We start from the raw sequence: 15,338 nt of genomic DNA, 5'->3' as shown, positions 1-15,338 counted from the left end.
GGGAGAAGTCCCCGGGAGGAAGTGACTGGTCTCGGAGCAGGGAAAGCAGCGTTCCAGCCGGGGAGCCGTCCTGCTGGGATTTGGGCGCACCCGGGGGGGGCGTGAGCGCGGGGTCCAATTATATTCCCCTGAATTGACCCTGGGGGCGGGCCCACCCGTTTGTGCGGGAGACGCCCACCCAGTTCACGCGAGCGGTGTGGCGCACCGGAGGGAGAAGTCCCCGGGAGGAAGTGACTGGTCTCGGAGCGGGGAGAGTAGCGTCCCAGCCGGGGAGCCGTCCCGCCGGGATTTTGGCGGACAGGGGCAGAGCGTGAACGCAGGGATCAGCTCTATATTCTGTGGTGCTACACTCCTAGCTCTCTGATCCCTCCCCCACCCTCCCTAGGCGGCTCCATTAACATCCGAATACCCTGAGCCAGAGGGAGAATTCAGATAGGGATCTGACTGCATTTTTTTTAGCTGATTACCTGGAAAATCTAGTTTCCCAGTGATGGCTCGGAGACAGCAGTCCATATCAAACCACATAAAGAAACAGACCATGACAGCTTCTCCAACCCCCCAAACAAAAGAATCAAAATCTTTCCCAAATGAAGATACAATCCTAGAATTATCAGATACAGAATATAAAAAACTAATTTACAGAATGCTTGAAGATATTACAAATGAAATTAGGCTAACTGCAGAAAAAGCCAAGGAACACACTGATAAAACTGTTGAAGAACTCAAAGAGATTATTCAAGAACATAGTGGAAAAATTAATAAGTTGCAAGAATCCATAGAGAGACAACATGTAGAAATCCAAAAGATTAACAATAAAATTACAGAATTAGACAACGCAATAGAAAGTCAGAGGAGCAGACTCGAGCAATTAGAATGTAGACTGGGACTTCTGGAGGACCAGGGAATCAACTCCAATATAGCTGAAAAAAAAAATCAGATAAAAGAATTAAAAAAAAAGAAGAAACCCTAAGAATCATGTGGGACTCTATCAAGAAGGATAACTTGCGAGTGATTGGAGTCCCAGAACAGGGAGGGGGACAGAAAACACAGAGAAAATAGTTGAAGAACTCCTGACACAAAACTTCCCTGACATCATGAAAGATGAAAGGATATCTATCCAAGATGGTCATCGAACCCCATTTAAGATTGATCCAAAAAGAAAAACACCAAGACATATTATCATCAAACTTGCCAAAACCAAAAACAAACAGAAAATTTTAAAAGCAGCCAGGGAGAAAAGAAAGGTTTCCTTCAAGGGAGAATCAATAAGAATAAGTTCAGACTACTCAGCAGAAACCATGCAGGCAAGAAGGGAATGGGACGACGTATACAGAGCACTGAAGGAGAAAAACTGCCAACCAAGGATCATATATCCAGCAAAACTCTCTCTGAAATATGAAGGAGAAATTAAGATATTTACAGATAAACACAAGTTTAGAGAATTTGCAAAAACCAAACCAAGGCTACAAGAAATGCTAAAGGAGATTGGTCAGATGACCAATAATATCAGGTACCAGCACAATACAAGGTCACAAAACAGAACGTCCTGATATCAACGCAACTCAAATAGGGAAAGCACAAAAACAAACAAATTAAGATTAATTCTAAAAAATAAATAAATAAACAAAATAATTCACATAACAGGAAATCATGGAAATCAATAGATAAACGATCACAATAATCAAAAAGAGGGACTAAATATAGGAGGCATTGAACTGCCAGATGGAGAGTGATACAAGGCGATATAGAACGATACATGTTAGGTTTTTACTTAGAGAAATAGGGGTAAATAATAAGGTAACCACAAAAAGGAATATCAATTTCATAACTCAAGAAAAAAGCCAAGAAAAACGTAACGACTCAACAAACATAAAGTTAAACATTATGAAAATGAGGATCTCACAAGCTACTAAGAAAAACGTCTCAGCACAAAAAAGCATGTGGAAAAATGAAATGGCCAACAACACACATGAAAAGGCATCAAAACGACAGCACTAAAAACTTATTTATCTATAATTACACTGAATGTAAATGGACTAAATGCACCAGTAAAGAGACAGAGAGTCAAGGACTGGATAAAGAAACATGATCCATCTATATGCTGCCTACAAGAGACACACCTTAGACTTAGAGACACAAACAAACTAAAACTCAAAGGATGGAAAAAAATATATCAAGCAAATAATAAGCAAAAAAGAAGAGGAGTAGCAATATTAATTTCTGACAAAATAGACTTTAGACTTAAATCCGCCACAAAGGATAAAGAAGGACACTATATAATGATAAAAGGGACAATTGATCAGGAAGACATAACCATATTAAATATTTACGCACCCAATGACAGGGCTGCAAGATACACAAATCAAATTTTAACAGAATTGAAAAGTGAGATAGACACCTCCACATTTATAGTAGGAGACTTCAACACACCACTTTTGGAGAAGGACAGGACATCCAGTAAGAAGCTCAATAGAGACACGGAAGACCTACTTACAACAATCAACCAACTTGACCTCATTGACTTATACAGAACTCTCCACCCAACTGCTGCAAAATATACTTTTTTTTCTAGTGCACATGGAACATTCTCTAGAATAGACCACATATTAGGTCATAAAACAAATCTTTGCAGAATCCAAAACATCGAAATATTATAAAGCATCTTCTCAGACCACAAGGCAATGAAGCTAGAAATCAATAACAGAAAAACTAGGGAAAAGAAATCAAATACTTGGAAAATGAACAATACCCTCCTGAAAAAAGACTGGGTTATAGAAGACATCAAGGAGGGAATAAGGAAATTCTTAGAAAGCAACGAGAATGAAAATACTTCCTATCAAAACCTCTGGGACACAGCAAAAGCAGTGCTCAGAGGCCAATTTATATCGATAAATGCACACATACAAAAAGAAGAAAGAGCCAAAATCAGAGAACTGTCCCGACAACTTGAACAAATAGAAAGTGAGCAACAAAAGAACCCATCAGGCACCAGAAGAAAACACATAATAAAAATTAGAGCTGAACTAAATGAATTAGAGAACAGAAAAACAATTGAAAGAATTAACAAAGCCAAAAGCTGGTTCTTTGAAAAAATTAACAAAATTGATAAACCATTGGCTAGACTGACTAAAGAAAAACAGGAAAGGAAACAAATAACCCGAATAAGAAACGAGAAGGACCACATCACAACAGAGCCAAATGAAATTAAAAGAATCATTTCAGATTACTACGAAAAATTGTACTCTAACAAATTTGAAAACCTAGAAGAAATGGATAAATTCTTGGAACAATACTACCTACCTAAACTAACACATTCAGAAGTAGAACAACTAAATAGACCCATAACAAAAAAAGAGATTGAAACGGTAATTTAAAAACTTCCAACAAAAAAAAGTCCTGGTCCAGACTGCTTCACTGCAGAGTTCTACCAAACCTTCAGAGAAGACTTAACACCATTACTATTGAAGGTATTTCAAAGCATAGAAAAAGACGGAATACTACCCAACTCATTCTATGAAGCTACCATCTCCCTGATACCAAAACCAGGTAAAGACATTACAAAAAAAGAAAATTTTACACCTATATCCCTCATGAACATAGATGCAAAAATCCTCAACAAAATTCTAGCCAATAGAATCCAACAACACATCAAAAAAATAATTCACCCTGATCAAGTGGGATTTATACCAGGTATGCAAGGCTAGTTTAATATCAGAAAAACCATTAATGTAATCCATCACATAAATAAAACAAAAGACAAAAACCACATGATCTTATCAATTGATGCAGAAAAAGCATTTGACAAAGTTCAACACCCATTTATGATAAAAACTCTTACCAAAATAGGAATTGAAGGAAAATTCCTCAACATAATAAAGGGCATCTATGCAAAGCCAACAGCCAATATCACTCTAAATGGAGAGAACCTGAGAGCATTTCCCTTGAGAACGGGAACCAAACAAGGATGCCCTTTATCACCGCTCTTATTCAACATCGTACTTGAAGTCCTAGCCAGGGCAATTAGGCTAGACAAAGAAATAAAGCGTATGCGGATTGGCAAGGAGGAAGTAAAGCTATCACTATTTGCAGATGACATGATCGTATACATGGAAAACCCTAAGGAATCCTCCAGAAAACTACTGAAACTAATAGAAGAGTTTGGAAGAGTCTCAGGTTATAAAATAAACATACAAAAATCACTTGGATTCCTCTACATCAACAAAAAGAACACCGAAGAGGAAATAACCAAATCAATACCATTCACAGTAGCCCCCAAGAAGATAAAATACTTAGGAATAAATCTTACCAAGGATGTAAAAGACCTATACAAAGAAAACTATAAAACTCTGCTACAAGAAATTCAAAAGGACATACTTAAGTGGAAAAACATACCCGGCTCATGGATAGGAAGACTTAACATAGTAAAAATGTCTATTCTACCAAAAGCCATCTATACATATAACGCACTTCCGATCCAAATACCAATGTCATATTTTAAGGGGATAGAGAAACAAATCACTAATTTCATATGGAAGGGAAAGAACCCCCGGATAAACAAAGCATTACTGAAAAAGAAGAAGAAAGTGGGAGGCCTCACTCTACCTGATTTCAGAACCTATTATACAGCCGCAGTAGTCAAAACAGCCTGGTTCTGGTACAACAACAGGCACATAGACCAATGGAACAGAATTGAGAACCCAGATATAAATCCATCCACTTATGAGCAGCTGATATTTGACAAAGGACCAGTGTCAGTCAATTGGGGAAATGATAGTCTTTTTAACAAATGGTGCTGGCATAACTGGATATCCATTTGCAAAAGAATGAAACAGGACCCATACCTCACACCATGCACAAAAACTAACTCCAAGTGGATCAAAGACCTAAACATAAAGACTAAAACGATAAAGATCATGGAAGAAAAAATAGGGACAACCCTAGGAGCCCTAATACAGGGCATAAACAGAATACGAAACATTACCAAAAATGATGAAGAGAAACCAGATAACTGGGAGCTCCTAAAAATCAAACACCTATGCTCATCTAAAGACTTCACCAAAAGAGTAAAAAGACCACCTACAGACTGGGAAAGAGTATTCAGCTATGACATCTCAGACCAGCACCTGATCTCTAAAATCTACATGATTCTGTCAAAACTCAACCACAAAAAGACAAACAACCCAATCAAGAAGTGGGCAAAGGATATGAATACACATTTCACTAAAGAAGATATTCAGGCAGCCAACAGATACCTGAGAAAATGCTTTCGATCATTAGCCATTAGAGAAATGCAAATTAAAACTATGATGAGATTCCATCTCACACCAACTAGACTGGCATTAATCCAAAAAACACAAAATCATAAATGTTGGAGAGGCTGCGGAGAGATTGGAACTCTCATACACTGCTGGTGGGATTGTAAAATGGTACAACCACTTTGGAAATCCATCTGGTGTTATCTTAAACAGTTAGAGATAGAACTACCAGACAACCCAGAAATCCCACTCCTCAGAATATACCCTAGAGATACAAGAGCCTTCACACAAACAGATATATGCACACCCATGTTTATTGCAGCTCTGTTTACAATAGCAAAAAGCTGGAAGCAACGAAGATGTCCGTCAACGGATGAATGGGTAAATAAATTGTGGTATATTCACACAATGGAATACTACACGTCGATAAAGAACAGTGACGAATCTCTGAAACATTTCATAACATGGAGGAATCTGGAAGGCATTATGCTGAGCGAAATGAGTCAGTTGCAAAAGGACAAATATTGTATAAGACCTCTATTATAAGATCTTGAGAAATAGAAAAAATGGAGAAGAACACATACTTTTGTGGTTACAAAGGGGGGAGGGAGGGAGAGGGTTTTTTATTGATCAATTAGTAGATAAGAACTGCTTTGGGTGAAAGGAAAGACAACACTCAATACAAGGAAGGTCAGCCTAATTGGACTGGACTAAAAGCAAAGAGGTTTCTGGGATAAAATGAAAGCTTCAAAGGTCAGCGGAGCAGGGGCTGGGGTCTGGGGAACTTGGTTTGAGGGGACTTCTAAGTCAATGGGCAAGATAATTCTATTATGAAAACATTCTGCATCCCACTTTGAATTGTGGCGCCTGGGGTCCTAAATGCCAACAAGCGGCCATCTAAGATACATCAATTGGTCTCAACCCACCTGGAGCAAAGGCAAAGGAAGAACACCAAGGTCACACGACAACTAAGAACCCAAGAGACAGAAAGGGCCACATGAACCAGAGACCTACATTATCCTGAGACCAGAAGAACTAGTTGGTGCCAGGCCACAATCGATGTCTGCCCTGTCAGGGAGCACAACAGACAACTCCTGAGGGAGCAGGAGATCAGTGGGATACAGACCCCAAATTCTCACATAAAAAGACCATACCTAATGGTATGACTGCGACTAGAGGATCCCAGAGACAATGCTCCCCAGACCTTCTGATGGCACAGGACAGGAACCATCCCCGAAGACAACTCATCAGGCATGAAAAGGACTGGTCAGCTGGGGGGAGAGAGATGCTGATGAAGAGTGAGCTAATTAAATCAGGTGGACACGGGAGAGTGTGTTGGCAACTCTTGACTGGAGGGGGGTGGGAAGATAGAGAGAGAGGGAAGATGGCAAAATTGGCACGAAACGAGAGACTGAAAGGGCTGACTCAATAGGGGGAGAGCAAGTGGGAGAAGGGAGTAAGATGTATGTAAACCTACATGTGACAGGCTGATTGGAATGGTAAATGTTCACTTGAAGCTTAATAAAAATTAATTAAAAAAAAAAAAAACAACTAAACAAACCAACAAACAGGTTTTTCTTATTTCACGGAAAGCAATTTAGCCCTTATCGTTATTTAAGATGGAATTTCCAAGCCACAACTCTTGCTGTTCATGATTTATCGAAAATCTTTTCTTAAAGAAGGCTAGTTCTCTTTTGAAGACAACTCCTGGCACTAGCTGTTTAGGGAGTACATAAATACAGCACCTATTTGCATTCGGTGTCACATTTGGTTTTATTGCTCTTGTCTGCTGGACTATGTAAAATTAAAACTCATTTATGAATGTGCACGAAAAGCCACGTCTTTCACGCAGCATCATGTTAATAGGTACAAGGCAGATAAATCTGCACAATTTCAGTTTATCTTTTCACAAACTGTCCTGTACATCATTTTTCATTTGGTTCTTATTCCTCTTACCACTTCCTTAGTGTGGCCAGTTGGGATATTCTATGTGCTGGGCAAATTATTTGTTTTTTTTTTTTTTACTGGTACTAATTTATCATATACAGTTGTGTTTTAAATATGGACAAATATATATTGACCACCTACTATGTGCTATACCTTAGGGAAATGGAATGAGTTTGATAGTCTACTGGTGAGGGGGGACCAGACAGCACAGAGCTAAGAGGTAGCCTGAAGCAAGCGCAGTAACAGCAGAACTGGCATTTTCAATTAGTAGTTGTTGAATCAAGTGTAGCAAAGTGCTCCTCCTGAGGGTTCTTTATATTAGTGAAAGGTGGTCATTGTGTAAGTTTAACTAGCCGATGATGCCACTTCTAAGTTGGCTGTACCTGATATGTTCAGGGGATTCTGTAGTGGATGGTGATCTTGCTTGTTTGGTAACTGTGTTCTTCACTTTGTGGAACCAAATGTTTTAGCTAAAATGTATTAAACTTAAATGTTTTTAAAATCGTGTTTCCTAGTTTAAGAGTATTTCTTCAAACTGGAATCCACTGAGCTATCCCTTTTTTACTGACGTCACATTCAAAATTTTGATTTTGAAAAAAATTTTTCTTTTGGTTTATAATTGAGAATTTATTCACATACTAATTTTCATTTTTATAAATGATTTCCATCTTTAAATTTTATAATTTTTTAAAAAAAATTATTCTTTACTATAAGAAATATAACTCTCTAACTTTACATCACGGAGCCCGGGTAGCACTGTGACTAAAAAGCTCGGCTGCTAACCAACTGGTTGGCAGTTCAAATTCACCAGTTGCTCCTTGGAAACCCTATGGGGCAGTTCTACTCTGACCTATAGGGTTGCTATGATTTGGAATCTACTGGACAGCAACAGGTTAACTTTATATCACTAATCCACTTTGAAGCTTAAATGAAAGGTAAGTTTGGAAGTATGGCTAAAAAAAAAAAAAAATGGGTTATTTAGTTATGACAAATGATAATTTCTCTAGCTAAACCAAGTATTCCATAGCTAGGTCCAATTACATAGAGTACCTTCTCATCTGGTTAGAAAATTCATCAGATCATCTTTTTTATTTCTCTTTAGCTATTCTTTCCAGTAAGGTGTACAACATCATGAAATCAGCCAAACTTTACCCTGCATGCTGACTCACTAGCCCTGGTAGTGCGAGAGTTAAGTGCTTGTCAGCTATCTAAAAGGTTGGCGGTTCAAACCCACCCAGTGGCTCCACAGGAGAAAAACCCGATGATCTGCTCTGTAAATTGACAGCCAAGAAAGCTCTTATGGAGCAGTTCTACTCTGCCACATGGGTCGCTATGAGTCAGAATCAACTCGATGGCACCTCACAACAATAAGAACTTAATACACACTCTAACGACTGTAAATGAAGAAAGATGTTGTCTTTCTTCTTCTACTTAATTAAATTAATTCAATTCAATTCATTCATTCATTCAACAAGTATTTATTAAGCACCTACAATATGCCAGGCACTGTGCTGGGTGCTGGGGATACAACTGTGAACAAGATAGACACAGTCCCTGCCCTCAAGGAGCTTACAGTCTAGAAGTTATACAGACAAATACACAGGCAATTACAATGCAGTATGGTAAGTGCTGTGATGGGGAAAAACATTAAGAAGGGCACCTAACTCAGTCTCATAGGCAAGGGGTGATGGATAGTCATGGAAATCTTCCCAGAGCAAGTCAAAGTTGATTTGAGTATTGAAGGACGAGTACAAGTTAATCAGGTAAAGAGGAGACAGGGAAGAGTGTTACAGACTGAGGAAATAGTCTATGCAGTGTCTCATGTGCTACTTTTGAGGTTCATTTGGTGGTGGGAGATGTTGGGGAGAGGTGAGCGATGTTCTGGAAGAGATAAGCAAGGGACAGCTCATGAAGGGACTCATATGCTCCGCTCAAGAGCTTGGAATTTTTCCTGAGGGATCTGTGTGTGTGTGTGTGTGTGTGTATTATCAGATTTTCACTTTTTAAGATTGCTCTTACTGCAGCACAGAGATTGAATAGGACAGGGTGCAGATATCAAGAGTTGAGTCAAGGAGATAAAGCCTTCACCTTTTCCAACTTTATCTCCCATGATATCACCCTGTGCTCTCACTAGTCCATCCAGCTGTATACATTCTTTAAACAAACCATTGACATGTACAGCTCTGGGCTACTGCTCACCTATAAGGCTCTTAACATGTCTCCACATATTGAAACTCAACTCATCCTTCGAGGCCAGACTTCCACAATCATCCTAACTTGTGCTTTCTGCCAAGATCCCTAAGTACTGTGGGGTTTTTTTGTTTGTTTGTTTTGTTTTTTACTATTATACCACTTATTCATTATTTCAAAGGAACCAGACCTTCTTTTGAAACATGTTAATTTAGTCCATACATAAGGTATTTTCTATAAATAAACACTGGTATAATTTTTCTCACACTTTCCATCTGAGAACAAGGACTAATTCTTCATTTGTTGTCTACCCATAACTATTATTAGTGCTTTGAAATGACTTAAATGGAACAATGGGAATATGGGAAAAGCCCAAGAGACACATATAATTTTATGCAGCAAAATACAGTCAAGTAAAATTTCAATACACAATTACATGGTGTGTTGCTGTTATGACAATGACTGATTCCCCGATTCAAAGACTCCAGCTTTGACAATTTAACCTGCTAACAAGTCGAAGTTCTGTAATAGAAGAGCAGCTTGGTATGCAAAAATAATGACTAGCTACATTTTCCACTGTGGCCCACCACTTGACTTCAACAATCCCTCCTACAGTCTTATAATTTCTCAAATAACTTTTATAATGATAAGAAAAAGACCTTCAAGCTCTGTAGATATTGTAAGAACGTCTGTTGTTTTTATTCTTTTTGGTGGGTACAAAAACCACAATTTTGTACACAGAACAAAATTATAAATAATATCAATAACATGAGTGACCCGTAGTCTCTTTTGATTCTACATTGCAGACTGATGATTTTAGGTTAACATTTCCTTCTTCTTGTTTTCTGTTCCCGGAAGTGAGACAAATGCAATCTGTGGAGACTGACTCATGTAACAGGGTGAAGGTTACAGCAAACAGGAAGATGATCAACAAATTTTATTAAAAAAAAATCTCTAAAGTTTATTACAGTGATGGCATTTATATCAATTATTGCAATGTATTGTTCCCTAAGATGGTTAGAAAAAAGAATCGTGTTGTCTGCTACTGAATTTACATCAGTTAAAAAGCAAGCATGTTTCAGTATTTGTTTTCTCCAAAGTGTAAATGCTTCCTTTAAATTTTTTTTTCCACAGGATTTACATGTTTATTATTTTCATATCACAGTTTAGTGATTTGTTTTCTCTGCTGGATATCCTTCCATTGAATATATGGGTGTTCTAGAGACACAGGTTAGCATGTTCATTGACTTCTATAACTATTTTATCCCTTGCATGAAGACAAACGCCTTTCTGAGCAAGAACTTCACAGTTTAATGCGCTAACTCGCAAGTCTGATTAGTTTTTAAGTCCACTCGAGTGAAATTTGTTGCTGTTAATATACCCATCCCAGCTCCCCCCTCCCCCAAAAACCTAAATTGTGAGTTTTCCTGATATAAAATCTGAGTTTGGGTTTCCGAGCTGAGCTCATGCACACGTTGTTGCTGATGATGTCCGGCGCTTAAGGACGCGCTTCCCGCTCTTAGCCAGTAGATTGGTTTAATAAAGACTCGCACTCGGCGTGTCCCTCAGGGCTGCCTTTCCATCAGTCACCAACACAGTTTAATTAAGGCACTCAATTATTTTTTTGGTTTTTATGGTAGGTCCGATGCAATAACAGCCAATCCTGAACTTTGTCTAATTGCAGTTCCAGCGTGTACAGCCTTTGGGCAGTCGGGCGTCAAGACGCGGCCATTTTCTCCGACACTTCCTGTGATGGATAACCTGGCTTTGTTTCTTATGGCTTCAGAAAAGGTCAACTGGGTTGCATGGAAAGGAAGCAAAAAGAATGTGGGGTGTTACAATCTTTCTGTTTCTTTGACAAAATATGACACAACAAACACCAAAATATCAATATTTAGACATCTGCATTTTTTCCCCATATTCTTTTGGTTATATAAAAACTGCTCATAGGGGAAAGAAACGCTTAGCTACACTGAAGAATGGATCAGGCTAGAATTTATGGTCCTGTCTGCTTAGGAACTAATTCTAAAAACATAAAGCGAGGTTTTGTTTAGCAAATCTGGGCAGAACACATCTATTAACCTGCTGCATGCTACACCACAAGGTTGTGGCACCCTAGTCAAACTGAAGCACTCCTTTACGTTTGAACAACATTCTTTATTCAAATATTATTTTCTTAAGAGATGTTTATACAATGCAAGGATTATACTCTTAAAATTGTGATGAATTGTCTAAACAAAGTATATAGACAATTCATAACTGATCTACCTGTTGTCACAACAAAGTTCTAGGCACAGACACTTCCATTCATTCACATGGGTTATAGACATGACCCAGAACAGCACAATTAGTGACACATAGTTCACTCTATGTCCACTGTGGAAGCTAAAGCTCATATTTTAACAAGTGTACTTAAAGGGGGCTACACTGATAGTGGGCATCTTTTAATACCTCCTGAATGATCATCACAGGAGAAATTTCCATATTGAGGTTATGGGGTTCAGGTCTCTAAAATCCTCATCAAATCCCTGTTCTCTGTCATATTAGGTAGGAGATACTAATATTACAGAGAACAAACAGGCAGTGACATTATGTAAATCTAATTACTATCCAGTTATTGCCTTTAACTTTTTTCTGGTAACTGAATTCTAATATTAGCTCAAAAGGAAAATAAGGTAAGTGAGATATTTCCTAAGTTTCTTATGGCTTAGATCATAACTCTACCATATCTTGATTAAAAAAACCCAATGCCGTCAAGTCGATTCCGACTCATAGCGACCATACAGGACAGAGTAGAGCTGCCCCATAGAGTTTCCAAGGAGCGCCTGGCAGATTCGAACTGCCGACCCTTTGGTTAGCAGCTGATATATTCACAATAGGTAATCAAGATATAAATCAAATCATATCTTGATTACCTATTGTGAATTTAAGTTTATCCAATTCTTTAGGAAATTCTGGCTTTATTTACTCTGTTCTGGAACTTCGATGTTAGAATAACTATATACTAAATTACAAAGCCCTGGTGGCACAATGGTTAAGCATTCGGCTACTAACCAAAAGGTCAGCAGTTCAAATCCACCAGCCGCTCCTTGGAAACCCTATGAGATAGTTTTACCCTGTCCTATAGGATTGCTATGAGTTGGAATCGACTCCACAGCAATGGAATATATTAAAATAATTAAATTAAGTAATTGAATTAAAGAAAGAGTGAAATGGTTTAGAGATCAGCTACCTTGATAAGTTCAGAAAGTTGATGTTAAAGTGCTAATGACATATCTATGGTAAAAAAAAAAAAACCAGGTCAATTTCATATGTTTACTTTTCTGAGCAGTTTCAAAAACTAACATTTCTCTTCATAATCAGAAATCATTATAATTTATAGCTTTATATTAAGCAATGTTGGCAAAGATAAGAGGACTTTAAGGAAAAACAATATTCCTACTTGGTTGTCTTTTATTAGTCTCTTGAAATCAAAGGTCTTTGTACTTTTATTTGGCACATTATAGGCACTAAGTCAGTATTTGTTAAATAGATGAATGTCCATATTCAGAAAGATGCTTTTTTTCTTCACTGTAAATGAAACTGATGGGATAAAATTTCAATTAAAGCATTTGTCAAAACTCACAGAACTGTACACTAAAAAGGGTGAATTTTACTGTATGTGAATTATACTTTAATAAAACATTTTAAATGAATATAATGCACATTGTTATAAATTGAACAGACACTGAATATTAGTACATATACCAATGAGGAATTTAGAAGTGAAATAATTCAATTCAATTAAACCAACATTTTAAAGGGTCCTTCAATCAAGAACCTCACTTATATGGCAGAACCTCACCATGGAATTAGGAAGTGGACGTGACTGCTACCATCTTGCTCTTTGAAGTGAGGCTCTTGAGAGGTTATGTACCAGAGACGAGTATTTTCCTACCTGATTTTAAGAGTGTACATGCTTTTGGATATGTGTATACAAAGAATTATTAACAGAGCAGTATTATTCGTATCAAGAAAATGTAGCAATAAAATGTTATATTTAGGGAAATATAGGACAGGGCTTGGTATTAAGAGTTGCTGGATAGATAACCTTGTAGTGTAATCCTGTTTTTTAATGTTAGGTGTTTTAGATGGATGTGTTCTGGGTCAGAACTCCTTAATGGGTACCCTATGGAGCACGGTTCTACTCTGACACACACAGGGTGTCCATGAGTCAAAACAGACCCAATGGCAGCTGGTTTTTATCTGCCGTTAATGTGAGTGAGCTTCTGAATGCTGTCATAATAATTGGTTTGGAAAACTGAGCAGGTATTGTTTTTTCTCATTTTGGGAAAATCTCTCTTCAACTCTGTAACCATTAAGATGAAAGAATTCCATAATAGCCAAGATGCCTTGACATTGTCTCAGTTGTTCCAGTATTAGAAGACATGGCCAGAAAGTTTTTATTTGAGTGAATTGAGGGTTTAGTGCATAACTATGTCCCAAAATTGGAAGGTTCCTCTTTGGTATTATCTAGGTGTCAGTATATTAAGTCATTGGTATCTAGACTATGGATAAAAACAATTAGTAGCTTTTGGTTGAAAGGGGTTACTTTTGTTTTTTGTTTCTAAGAAACTAACAAACATTTCAGTACCTTTTATATAAATAAATATCAAAGTTCAATGCACGTTTACTTGGCATAACCTCAGATGTACATATTATTCTTACTAACAGTTATATTGGGCTTTTGACTCTGGAGAACATCAAACAGTAAAAGTCTCTTGTGAGTTCAAAGGCTCATTGTCATTGTCATCAGAGTAGGCAGCCTATTCAGTTGGCTATTAGGTATAATCTTAGAAAATGGGTTTTAAAGACCTGATTTTAGGAAGAACAATAATAAATCCTTTCAAATCTTATTTTGAAACCACTTTCTATCCTCAGAGGAAAGAAGTAGTGAACATTTAGAGTCTTAAAAAACTAATCTCCATCTCCTATATTTCACTGAATGCTTACAGTTTTGTTTTTGTTTTTTTTTGGTGACACAACGAGAGGATCCAAGTAAGGCTGCTCTGCTTAAACCCCAAACCAAACCCACTGCCGTTGAGTCAATTCCGACTCCTAGCGACCCTACAGGACAGAGGAGAACTGCCCCATAGAGTTTCCAAGGAGCGCCTGGCGGATTTGAACTGCCAGCCTCTTGGTTAGCAGCCATAGCATGTAACCACTACGCCACCAGGGTTTCAAAGCAATTAAAATGGGGGGGGCCTATAGCAACCCACTGTAATTTTTATCTTTTACTGCCTCTCTTTTACAGAACACATATATGGCTGAAATCTTTGAAATTGCTGTAGTGCCTAAAATGCCTCTTCGCCTTGGTGATACTGTGATCATAAAAGTAGAATGTCATCTAATAAATGTGAATTGTAGTTCTGTTCTGATGATCACTCCTGCCTAAGCGTCTGGCTCAAGGACAACTATCAGATTAAGAAATAGGAGAGTTTTATTCTTTAAAAATATAGAACGATGGCTACTGTAAAACAAACGAGAATAGGAGCTGAAATTCGTTTAGCGCTTACTATGTGCCCAACACTTCCTTGGAGCTTTTGCATGTGTTGTTTTTCAGAAAATTATAGGACCTTATCAAAAACAGGCAACTGTCTAGGCTTTGATCATTTGAAACAGGTTCTGTGCTTATTTTGTTAGCACTTATTCTAAAATTGGATTGTTACAGAGAAGATGAGCCTGGGTCTGTATGCAAGCAGACCCAGGTCTAATTTCCAATTTCTCCCAAATTTCAAGTAGAGTCAATGTTTAAATCATTTCATGAAGCAATTCTGGGGATTCGTTTTTGTCTTTCTGACCCTCGCAATGCAGATATCTATTGGCAACATAGAGTTTCAAACAGTACATCTGCAGCCAAAGAAAACCGAAGCATTTAGCACTGAAGTTTTCAAAAAATATAAAGCT

General features: G+C 37.8%; 1 protein-coding gene across 2 annotated transcripts in view; it reads right to left on the bottom strand.

The window, feature by feature from the left end:
* Positions 1–8,651: 8,651 nt before the first annotated feature.
* The window catches only part of GRIA4 (glutamate ionotropic receptor AMPA type subunit 4), a 479,243-nt gene continuing 472,556 nt past the window's right edge, over positions 8,652–15,338 (bottom strand). For both annotated transcript variants that reach the window (XM_064288864.1, XM_064288863.1), the window contains exon 16: positions 8,652–11,188. In XM_064288864.1, the coding sequence (XP_064144934.1) occupies positions 11,024–11,188 (165 nt within the window). In that variant the 3' untranslated portion in view covers positions 8,652–11,023. The remainder of the gene's footprint in view (positions 11,189–15,338) is intronic.

Source organism: Loxodonta africana, chromosome 7, assembly GCF_030014295.1.
Source record: "Loxodonta africana isolate mLoxAfr1 chromosome 7, mLoxAfr1.hap2, whole genome shotgun sequence".
Lineage (NCBI taxonomy): Eukaryota > Metazoa > Chordata > Mammalia > Proboscidea > Elephantidae > Loxodonta > Loxodonta africana.
This window is presented reverse-complemented; position numbering and strand designations above follow the sequence as displayed.